Below are 12,144 nucleotides of genomic sequence, written 5' to 3' on the forward strand. Positions count from 1 at the left end.
TCTGTGAAGCTGGTGATGGGCTAATGGTAGGGGGAGGGGGTGCCATCCAGTGAGAGGCTCCAAGGGTGCCCTGAGCTTGACAGTCATCTGTCTGTCTGTCCATCCGCCCCCCCCCCCCCCCGCGATAGGGGGTCAGGGGAAGTACAGATGCCAGGAGCGAGGTTTGGGGCAGGCCAGAGAGAATAGAAGCGATCCTTTAGGGAAAGTTCCAGTCTGACTTTTCTGCATGCGTTGGGGGCAGTAGCCTTGTTTGACCCCAGATTGACTTTTGTGTTTCTGCATAAGCTGCCACACTCCCCTTTCCACACAAAGAGATCAAGCCAAGGATCTTGCCCTGGCCAGTCTAGCCAGTTCTTCAGAACACGCTTGCTTTCCTGGTATTTACAGGCATCTGGATAAGGCGAGTGTCTCTGGCTTTCCCTTTACAATACTGATAAGGCTTCCTTTCCAATGGGCTTTTACCCTCTGGGTGTGAGCACTTCGAAAGTAAATGTGTCCTGGGAAGTTGAGTAAGTTCAGCTGTGGTGGAATGTGGGCAGATGTGAATGGCTGGAATTTGGAGCCACTGGTGGAGAGACAGGAGGTGGCCTGGGAGGCACGAGTTCTGAACACAGATCTCTGTGTCTTTGGTCTCTCTTAGCTGCACCACTTTGGGCTTCCCTGAACCCTCTGCACTCACCACAACAGCTGCCTTCCCTTCCCTCCCTCTGTGGGCCACCTCCTCCAGGAAGCTTTCCAGGAGTCTCCAGTGACTACCTCCTTATAGCTACCCAAGCAGTCATTACTCCCAGTAGTCAGCTTGCCCTATCAAAGCCTCCCCCAAAGCCAGCCAGCCCTGTGATTTATCTATCTCCGATTTACCAATAATGCATTTAGTGCGGGACCAGGCAACATACCCATGTTCATTGTCTGACGAACATGTACTGAACCATTTGGAAGAATGTGTGAGCAAATCCAGGCTGAAAGATTAAGCTGAGCTAGGCTGCAAACCCTCTGAAAGAAAGGACCTTTCATCTGTTCACACATACAACCCCTGCCTTGAACAGAGGTTAGTGCGTAGGTGCTCAGAAGACATTAATCCAGTCTGCCCATAGGAATAGCGAGTCCTGCGTCTACACTGCATCCAATTCCCTCTGCTTACTATGAGGTCATGAGCCAAGTACTTGGTTTTTGGCTAGTGGTGCTATTCTGGAAGGTTCTGAAAAGTATAGACAATAGAGCCTTCTTAGAAAAAGTGGGTCAGTAGAAACAGTCCTTCTTCACTCTCTGCTTCCTATCTACCATGAGTCAAAGCAACACACACACATACACACACACACACACACACACACACACACACACACGCACGCACGCACGCACGCACGCACGCACGCACGCACACATGCTCTCACCACCATGTTTTGTCCCAAGAAAGAATGCCGAGCAATTGTGTCCCAAAAACACTCTTAAGCCATGAGCAAAATAAGTCCTTCCTCCCACAAGTTGTTCCTGTCAGGTGTCTAACATGAACTTTGACCCTGGCTGCACCCCTGCAGTACTAACAAATCAGAAGCACCTCGTGTGTGTGTGTGTGTGTGTGTGTGTGTGTGTGTGTGTGCCTCTATTCGGAATGTTTTCCATCATTTGCAGAGGAAAACTGGGGCATAAAGAGTTCACAGTATTAACATCCCCACTTCACAAACGAGGAGGAGGTTCTTAGAGGGTGCCCTTCTTCTGCCTCTCACCTGCCTCCTTGAAAGATAATCGAAGTGAGCGGGGAGTCTGAGTCTGGATTTTCCTGATGCTCTTGACCTCAGGCTCACTGTTGCTGGAGAAGGGCAGAGTTCAGTCAAGTTACATTTAGACTGGCTTATGGCACTTCAAGAGCTTCCAGCTGTGCTGTGTGTCCCCTACCAGGTGTTCTGTGACATGGAGACTGATGGAGGTGGTTGGACTCTCATCCAGCGCAGGCAGGATGGAAGCATGAGTTTCCAGAGGACTTGGGAGGAATACAAAGAGGTAATGTGCTGTTCTGGGGGCTCCCAGCCCAGAGCCTGTGAAGGGGGTGCTGTGGGTGGGGACTGGCTTGCCCTTACCTCTCCCCAGGGCAAAAGCCCAGCTCATCTAAAGCCAGGCTCACTTGCTTTTCCAGACCCCGACCTCAAATTGAGCCATCTTTTGACATGTCTCACATGTGTCCTAAAAATTAAACTTTATTTTTGTTTTAATATTTGCAAAAGTAACACATGCATATTGGTAAAGCTTTTTAACAACTCCCAGGAGGGACTTGGGAGGTAGCACAGTAGTGAAATGCTTCCTGGGTGAACACAGGACCTAAGTTTGATCCCCAGAGCCTATATAAGAAAGCTGGGAAGCATAGCACAAACCTGTGATTCCAGATCTGGAGACAGACAGACAGATCCCTGGAGCTCAAAGACTAACCAACCTAGTGAATCAGCGAGCTCCAGGCCAGCGAGAGATCCTATCTCAAAAACAAGGAGGACAACTCCTGAGGAGTGACCCTTGGGATTGACCTCTGCACTACACACACACACACACACACACACACACACACACACACACACACGCACGCACGCACGCACACGTGCGCATATGCACACACAGCACATGCTCCATGCACACACACATACATGAAAGAATAATGCAAAGAATGAAATGGGAAAAGATAACTCCCCATCATCTCTGACTAATGACTTTAATGAACTTTTCTTCTCCTCCTCCTCCTTCTTCTCCTCCTCCTCCTTCTCCTCCTCCTCCTCTTCCTCCTCCTCTTCCCCTTTTCTTTTTTTTACATAGGGTCTCTTTCTCTATAGTACTGGCTGTCCTGGAATTCACTATGTAGACCAGGCTGGCCTAAAACACACCTGCCTCTGCTTCCTGAGTACTAGAATTAAAGGCTCTATGAAGTTCCTCTTCTTTGTACACATCTGTAACACATCTACAAGACAAATTTCTCTTCTTCCTCCTCATCTTCTGGATTTCCGGTATTTCAAGTTGACCTCAAAGTCTCCTTGTAGTTGAAGATGACCTTCAACTTCTGATCCTCCTGTCTCCACCTTCACAACACTAGGATTATAGGGGTAATTCTCCAAGGTGGGGCTGCTGCCTCTAGGAACACGTGTATTGTATAGGATGGCAGTGAGTGCTTAGCTGCCTTCCAATTTTACGTTTTCAGTTAAATTTTGAACACGGGATTTTTGGCAAGCTGACTTAAAAGCCCTTAAAGTTTTCAAAAGTAAAAGAAATAGAAAAAGATATTCACAAGCAATCGGTGTCCACCAGCCATCTTCCAGATAAAGACTTAAAAGCGTTAAGCAGCCAGCAGATCAAGGCAACAGCAGACTCTGTGTGCCCCTGTCCTTGGTCCTGAGAAATTTCTCTGCCAAGGTCATCCGTTTCTTGCTACCTTGGAGCTTGGGTCACAAAGACACTCTGAGGACTTATGGCCTTGCATTTCTCTGTTGCTGAAACTATTGGGCCTCTCTCCTGCCTCTGGGAAAATGTGCTCCTGCCACTCCTGCCCTGCAGCTGGCTCAGCCGCTCAGCCGCTTCCTTCCTGCTGAGGCTTAACTTGCAAGCAGCTGAGTCCGCAACTATAAAGCAGAAAGCTCTGTGAATCCCCCCACAGGCTCACCCATGTGACTGCCGTTCACACCTAAATACCCAACTTCCTGGAAAGCCCCCGGGGCCCCCTCTCCCTAGGTGTGTCCCCAAAGGTAGTGGCTGTTTCTTTCTTATGTTTATTTTATTGTCTGTGGGTGTGAGTTTACTTGTGCCATACACACACACACACACACACACACACACACACACACACACACACACACACACACACGTGTGGGTTTGTGCTTCCAGTCACGCTTCCAGTGGAGGGTGTCAGGTGTCCTGCTCTGGGACCCCCTTTCTTACTCCCTTGAGTCAGGGTCTCCTACTAGCCTGGAGCTAGGCTGGTGGCCAGCAAGCCTCTGTGGTCCTCTTGTCTCTGCTTTGTGCATGGTGTCGGGGATTCCACCTCAAGCCTTCACCTCAAGCCTGCCCAGCAATTGCTCTGCCCGGCTGAGCCATTCCCCTGCTATTCCAATCTCCATCACCACAAATGAGTTCTGAGTGTTTCTGACTTGGGAGGAATGCGATTTCAGTTATTTTTAGCGGGTTTGAATTTTACAAACACTTTATCTTTGGTCTCTGGGAGGGCGCCCCTTCCCCAGGCCTGTGCACACTGTTCTTACGAACTTGCTCATCAGGCACTGACCTTGGATAAGTGGCCATGGAGCCTGGGCTGGCCCAGCTCCTCAGCCACAGACGCCCCCACCCACCCCCATCCCTCTTCAGCACACAGCCACCCTTCCTTCTCCTCCCCCACAGGGTTTTGGTAATGTGGCTAGAGAACATTGGCTGGGCAACGAGGCTGTGCACCACCTCACCAGCAGGACGGCCTGTGTGCTGCGTGTGGAGCTGCAGGACTGGGAAGGCCGCCAGACCTCCATCCAGTATGAGCACTTCCAGCTGGGCAATGAGAGGCAGCGGTACAGGTGGGCTTGGGGCCCAGGCTTGTGGGTGGTTTGGGGTCCCAAGGCAAGTGGCTGCAGAGTCTTCACCCAGGGTCATTCCCTGGGCGTCTCCTACTTCCACCATCTGGGCCCCATTTGGGTGCACGTCACGGGACCTGGAGGTGGCTGCTTAGCACTCAGCACATCTCGGCCACTGGGTGGGGTGAAGAGACTGTCACTGACGCCACCGTGCCTAGAGCAAGAAGGGATCTTCCAAGGTTAGTCACCCCATTTACAGACAGCAGGAGTCGGGGCTGACTTCCCAGTTTGTCCTGGGCCCTGTGGTAAGGTGCGGAAGTCCCCGCGCAGGGAGAAAGGAGAGCCCTCCCCCAACACTGCCATTTGCAGCGCTGAACAAAACTGGGGCACAGCGAGGTCAGCGTCCTCTGTGCCCTTCAGCAGTGTTGGGAGTGAGGCTATGGTCAAGCCATCAAGGTTGCCGCCCCTTCCTCTGCCGGGTTTATGGTGTGTGGTAAGGAAAAGAAGCATTTCCCAGGTACCTGCGATGTTCTGGATACAGTGTAATTCTCTTCTCAATCTTATGAGACAGTCATTACTATACATGGTTTAGTGATAAGGAAATGGAGCCTTTTATCTAAAATGACGAGTTAGATGGATCCTGGATTTGAACTTAGTTCTCTCCCTGTTGTCAAACCCACTGTCTCCACTCTCTGATGTCACCCCTCTGAGACACCACTGATCTTCAAATTAAGCCAGTGTCTTGGCTCTCTTTGAATCAGGCCAGAATGAGCTCACGGACTCACCCATGGGGCTGTAAAGATGCCCCCTGACATCTGTCCCCTCTACAACTGCAGACAACTTCCGGAAAGCTGAGGAAGCTCTTTCTCCCCCCCCCAACCCCAGGGAATTTCCAAATGACTCTCTCCCTATAAATTTATACCTAGGGACTCCCCTGGCATCCCTCCCCATACCTCTCTTTTCTTATGACATGTCCCAGCTTCCTCCAGCGGAGTGGACCTTCCGCCCACCCTGATGCTTGAGGTGCAGGAGGCAGAGCTGGAGGGGGCATCCCTAGAGCTGTGCAGGGCTGAGCCGGGAGCTCCAGATCCTCCGAGCTGATCAGGGAGAACTTGACACACCCTGCTGGTGCCTACTGATGCCAATGACCCTTAAAGGAAAGGCCATGTCCCACCTGCACCCCTTTCTGAGTGACCCTGAGCAAATCCCTCTACCCTTTCATTTGCCGAGTGGATGCCCTGATCCTCCTAACCTATGGTAAGGCACCTAGCATTTGGTGAGTGTTGGATAAATGTTGGAGATCTTTAAATGCTAGATTCAAAGGCCGAACTACACCACCCCAACATCTGTCTAACCGTCTACGAGGTTTGTGTTCCACCACACCAAGTTGTGCTCAGGTCTCTGCCTTCCCTAAGCTCTTGCATGCAGAGTGGTCTTTCATACACCTCTGGCTTTGTCTCTGAACCATGGAGAGCTCCCTGCTACCCGCTCTGTCCTGCCTCAAAGAGCAGCATGTACTTAATAGGCTGCAGGGCCCTAATGACAGGGTATTGAAACTCGCCCTATGTCAGGAGTGCCCTGGTCACTTGGGAAAGACTCTGGCCTGGACCCACCTCCTCAAAGCTGCTCATATCCCAGTGTGGTAATAGTGTGGTATGGGGTAGACATGTTCACAGGCAACCCACTTCCTCCAGAGAGGCAGTAGCTGCCAGGGTCAATACCCAGGGGCTGTATCAGGACAATCAAAGACGTCTCCTGGGAGGAGCGAGGCTTCTGTTTTGGAGGGGAATCCCAGAAAGTTAAGTGTCCTCAAAAATGGCAGAAAGGGATGGAAAGATATATCAGTCAATAAAGTCCATGCCTTTCCAGCATAATGATCCAAGTTCAATCCCAGAACCCAAAACTTTAAAACCAGGCATGGAGGCACATGCTTATACCCCGAGTGCTGGAGAAGTGGAATCAGGAGGCTCACTGGAGCTCACTGGGCCAATGAAATAAATACCATGTCTCCAAATTTTTTTTAAAAGTGCCTGAGGAAGAACACCCGAGATTGTCCTCTGGCCTCCGTATGCACACAAACATATATGTACACTTGTATACACACACACACACACACACACACACACACACACACACACACACACACATCTACACATGCACACACATACATCCAACTGGATTATACATCTAAACCTGAATAAGATGTTCCCTAGGGCTTCTGGGGCCATAAAGTGTCCACTTATAAAGGAAAAGCCAGAAAGACTGGCTTGGAGGAGGGCATGGGTGCCATGGAAACCACTGGAAGGCCTGGAAACTGCCGAAGGAGGAGGGGGGGCGGGGGGGGGGGGGGGGATGACAACGGATGACAGCTTGTACTGGGTCCCAACTCCAGGTCAGCAGCTAAGGCAGGAGGACCCACAGAAAAGCCCAGAGGAGGGGATGAAGGGGCTAGCAGCGACAGGCAGGAGGCGCCCTTGTTTGTCAGATGCAGTGACAGGAACCCTCTGAACATGGTGGGACACACTTCATGCTCTCACTTGGGAATTCACAAGAGATTCAAGTATCTGGGTTTCTTCAGGCATACATGATCAAAGTGAGGTTTCCTGGGCCCTGAGGCCCCCAGAGAATCACTGACTCCCGTTCTGGGTCCCAGAAAGAAAAGGGACATGACTGAGTTTAATGGCCAGAGGAAGAAGCCAGAGCCTGTAAGTGGGTGGGCAGCCTGTGAGTCCCCACCCTGGAGACCCTAGATGGTCTCACCTCTATGCAACACGGGTCTGCAGGACTAGAGCAGCACATGTAAGGACATGTAAGGGCACACTTGGGCCTTCGTGGCTGGTCATGAATGCCCTGCCTTGCCACAGACAGATAGAGCTTCTGGGTGAGAGGCATGGACTGAGCCAGCCATATAGAGGCCCCATGCTTCCTTGGGCCCGCAGGGCTGGCTGTGAGGTCCTACCCTGGCTGTCCCGGCCATCTGCTTCCCTCTACAATGGAAGCATCTTAGTGGCTCCCAAGTCAACCCCTGACTCAGCTGCTCAGGCAAGATTTTTCAGCCAGGCTCACCTGTCCCAAGGACTGAATCCCTAGTCCCGAATGTGTAGGGCTCTCACAAAGCCCCCCCCCCCCCAGCCTGCTGATGTCACTAAATCACAAGGTGAACAAAGTCACAGTAAGTCTCTTGGCACCATTTGAATAAGTGAAGACACGAAGCCTCAGTGGGGTGAAGATGCTTTCCCAAAGCCAGGCAGTGACCAGCCGACCATGCTGGGGTTTGAATGCAGGCACTCAGCCCTACCCCCATCCCACAGCCGTTATCACCCTGTAGGCTTGGACATAGTCACCAGGGATACAGAGTCCGGCAAGGAATTAGAAGCCCTCTGTTCCCTAGCTGGGGGTTTTCTGAGTGTTGATCCATTGGGGGCTGGTGTGTCCAGGGAAGGCTTTCAGGCAGAGGTGTGGAATAGAGCGGCTGCAATGCACTGAAGTTACAGGGCCGTCAGCTGGCAGGCAAAGGATGCAAGCCTGCCCATACCAAGCCACTCCAGACTGGACCAGAGCTCTGACAGTTACTGACTCTGAGGACTGAGCAGCTTCCTTTGGCTCTCGCATCCCCACATCCTCATGTAGAAAAAGGTATTATGAGGTGTAAATGGAAATGAGTTAGCCCTCTCAAGACATTGTAACAATGCCTAGCCCGGAGCCGAGAGGCTCAAAAGACTGCTGGCTGCTGTCCTTATTCTGTGCCTCCCACTCAGAGCTCTCTAGGACCCAAATTCAGCAAATGAGAAAGAGCCAGCAGCAGTGAGTGCTGTGACCCCAGGGAAGTGAGGAGGGTCACCAGGAGGGACAATGGATGGCCTGGGCATCAGAGCAGGCTGTTTCCCCTGCAAAAACATCAGGAAGGAAACGTTGCCAGAACAAAGCCCTTTAGGGAGCACCAACCTGACTCTGCACCCCTTTCTTACCCTAACCCCTCTCCTGGGCTTCCAGCCTCTCTGTGAACGCAAGCAGCAGCTCAACGGGGCTCAAGAACAGCCTGGCTCCACGCGGCACCAAGTTCAGCACCAGCGACATGGACAATGATAACTGCATGTGCAAATGTGCTCAAATGATGTCTGGAGGTGGGTGAGTCCAGATGTCTGGAGGTGGGTGTGTCCAGATGATGTCTGGAGGTGGGTGTGTCCAGATGTCTGGAGGTGGGTGTGCTTAGATGACGTCTGGAGGTGGAGGAGGATATGTCCAGATGATGTCTGGAGGTGGGTGTGTCCAGATGATGTCTGGAGGTGGGTGTGTTCAGATGTCTGGAGGTGGGTGTGTTTAGATGACATCTGGAGGTGGAGGAGGGTATGTCCAGATGACATCTGGAGGTGGGTGTGTCCAGATGATGTCTAGAAGTGGGTGTGTCCAAATGATGTCTGGAGGCAGATGTTCCTGGTGACGCTCCAGACAAACCTCCCTCTTCCAGGTCACTGGAGTCCCCATGGGGTTGTACCTCCTATAGAGACACCCCTAGATTTCCTTAGAGACCAGCTGGGAGACACCAAAGAGTAGCTCCAGAAAAGCATAATGTCTATCAATTGTCTGAGGATTCCCCTACTCCCCAGGCTAGGTGGAAACAGCATCGGGGAGAGCAGAGGCAGGAAAGGCAGGTCCATTCCACACCTCTGTGTCAGGCAGTGCTCTGGCAGGAGCAAAGGCCGGGGGAAGGAGATGGGATAGGAGAAACACAGATGGAAGAGACTCAAGTCATAGAGAACAGGGCCAGAGGAGGCCAACAGTGACACAAAGTGGCAGAGGCAGAGAGGTGCAGATGAGGGCAGACAGAGCAAGGAGAGGAATAAAACCCAACAGATGGGCAGGAGGTGTGCAAACCACACTGGAGACGGAGCCCCACGGAAGGACAGTTCCACAAGGACAGAAACCACACAAGGAAGATGACACAGACAGAGGACACACAGAGACCTCTAGAGGGAACAATGGGAAGACATGACAGAGCATGGTAGAAGGTTGTCAAGGACAAAACAGGGAGATAGGGGTGTCGGAGAGACAGCAGGAAGTCACAGAGGGGCCTGAGCTGTGACCAGAGCCTCTGCTGCCCTCCAAAGCTCTGGCTTCACCTCTGCCCATACCCAGCCCACTGCCCCCAGCAAGCTGGCACCCCAAGACGACAGTCCACCAGCCCTACCCTCCTAGAATCCAGGCCACCACATCCCACCTCCCCCAAACTCTGTCCTCCTTCTTCCACTAGGGTGGTGGTTTGACGCCTGTGGCCTCTCCAACCTCAACGGCATCTACTATCCAGTCCATCAACACTTGCACAAGATCAATGGCATCCGCTGGCACTATTTCCGGGGCCCCAGCTACTCGCTGCATGGCACACGCATGATGCTGCGGCCCATGGGTGCCTGACACACAGCCCTACAGAGACTGATACCGTAGGAGGATTCTCAACCCAGACGGCTCTGCGCAAGCTGGGCCCCACCCAGAAATCAGTGCCCAGGGCTCATCCTTGACATTCTAGGACACCAGAGACAGCTTACCTTGCCCCCAAATTACAAAGAGTCACCTGCCTCCCTGTGTCCATCCGTTGTGAAATGCTGGGTGCTCGAGGCACGGCCTCTGTGGTACCTACACTCTTCCTCCTCTTGCCAACTGCAGGGACGCCTTGCCATGACCTGAGGCAGACTGAACTTGATACCTCAGAAGATGGGGTTGCAGCAGGTGGGAGAAGCTTGCAGGCTGGGGGTGCCCTCCTCCAGGGGAGGTTGAGAGTCTATTCTCCTTCTCCAATTCCAAGTCTCCCCAGCCTTGAGATGACAGCAGACTCTCTTTCCAAGACTTAGACACTGTTCCCACTCCCCTACCCATGACCCCAGGGCTAGCCATTATTTCCCAGTGCTCTGGGGCGCCTGGACTTCAATGGCTGACAGTCAGGTCTCTCAGAAGCTTCTAGAAGTATGAGAGGGATCTTTTTACTCCAGTGCACCCTAGAGTGTGTTCTACAGTTAATAACGAAGGCTCTTCTCTAAAGTATGTAGGATTAAGTGAGAGAGAAACAGAGGGTCAAATAAAAAGAATAGGCTTTCTCAACTGCAGGACTTGTCAGAGCCTTTCATGTGTCCCCAAGCCTTGAGGCCACCCATGAAGGGGCTGGGGGAAGCAGGTTTCTCCAAATGTGCTTATTTGAAAATGAGGACTGGGAAGATGGTTCCATTGGTAAAAATTCTTGCTATGCAAATATGAGGATCAAAGTTCAGATTCCCGGCACCTGTAGAAGGCTGGGTGTGGCCATTAGGACCTGTAATCAGCGCTGGGGAGGCAGAGACTGGTGGATCTCCAGAGCTTGCTGAGCAGCCAACCTGGCTGAGTCAATGAGAGAAAAAAATAAGGTGGAGAAGTAGCTGGGGAAAATCTGAGCTGACCTCTGGCTTCCACATGTACGTATACAACACAGGAAACACACACACACACACACACACACACACACACACACACACCACATTTTTTTAATGAAGCTATATTTGTCCATCTCAGGGCCATGGATTCCCTTGGAAAAGCTGGTCCTCTCCTGTCATGAGGAAGATCCCTAGGGATGTGTCCCCCACCTCCAGCTCTACCCCACCTTTACTGGCTACAAGGATCATAGGGCAACCTCAGACAGCCTCAAAAACACAACTAGAAGGAACTTTGCATTAAAATAGACACATGCCATTAAAGAAGGTTCTAGAACAGAGATCCTGTCGGTACTAGGAGTTCATCTCCTCCAGGGATCCTTCTGCCACAAGAAGCTAGCCCTCTGCCTGAGTGGCTGCCTTCAGAGTTCCTCAGTTACCCTGGCTCAGTCAAGCAACCATCAGCCCTGACACCAGTACCAAGGGATCCTTCCCGCCTCACTCAACACAGCACTGCCCCTCTGTCCCCAGAGAAGGTGAGGCCTCCGCAGTCACAGGGTCCCCATAACCTCCCCTAAGACCTCTCCCCATGACCTCTAAGAAGCTCTAGCTGAAAATGGGGGGGGGGGGGCACAGTCACTCTCTTACCTGGTGCGTCACTGTGTTCCCTTCCATGGTCCTCACAGTGCTATTGTTATCTCCTGACACCCAGACCAGCCAGGAGTCACCTTCCTGAGGTCTCCCAGGCAAGCTAGGCCTGCAGGGATGGCTCCATCCTCCCTGGAGTCCAACCATTCAGGGGCATTTCCTGCTGGACTGGAAAGGACCTGGGAACAGGATGCTGCACAGACAGCCCAAATCGTCTTACTCAGCATTTACCCAGCAGAATTTTATTTAGCGTCTACTGTATGAGACTGGGAAAAGTTTGGCAGGGGGGTCATATTGGCGCTGAGACCCTAGGCCAATGGCTCAGCTTCCCATGGCCTTTATTGTCCTGCCTGAGAAATGGACCCAGTAATGCCCCCTTTCTAGCTGTGCTATGGAGGCAGGAAGCCACACGTACCAATGTCCTAGTCTCCTGGCAGAATGCTAGTTCCTGAGTTGAAGAGATGGCCTCATCAGTGAAGTGCCCATGTGGGCACAGCATGAGAACTGGGCACAATCCCCAGAACCCATGTGAGAAGATGGCACAGTGGCTGGCTGCTCCTGTAATCCCAGCC

General features: G+C 52.1%; 1 protein-coding gene across 1 annotated transcript in view; it reads left to right on the forward strand.

The window, feature by feature from the left end:
* Angpt4 (angiopoietin 4) overlaps window positions 1–10,627 on the forward strand; it is a 37,065-nt gene extending 26,438 nt beyond the window's left edge. The window contains exons 6-9 of the mRNA XM_006985512.3: window positions 1,897–1,998; window positions 4,366–4,532; window positions 8,523–8,653; window positions 9,781–10,627. Coding sequence (XP_006985574.1) covers window positions 1,897–1,998; window positions 4,366–4,532; window positions 8,523–8,653; window positions 9,781–9,941 — 561 coding nt within the window. The 3' untranslated portion in view covers window positions 9,942–10,627. The remainder of the gene's footprint in view (window positions 1–1,896; window positions 1,999–4,365; window positions 4,533–8,522; window positions 8,654–9,780) is intronic.
* Window positions 10,628–12,144: the final 1,517 nt, after the last annotated feature.

Source organism: Peromyscus maniculatus, chromosome 4, assembly GCF_049852395.1.
Source record: "Peromyscus maniculatus bairdii isolate BWxNUB_F1_BW_parent chromosome 4, HU_Pman_BW_mat_3.1, whole genome shotgun sequence".
Taxonomy (NCBI): domain Eukaryota; kingdom Metazoa; phylum Chordata; class Mammalia; order Rodentia; family Cricetidae; genus Peromyscus; species Peromyscus maniculatus.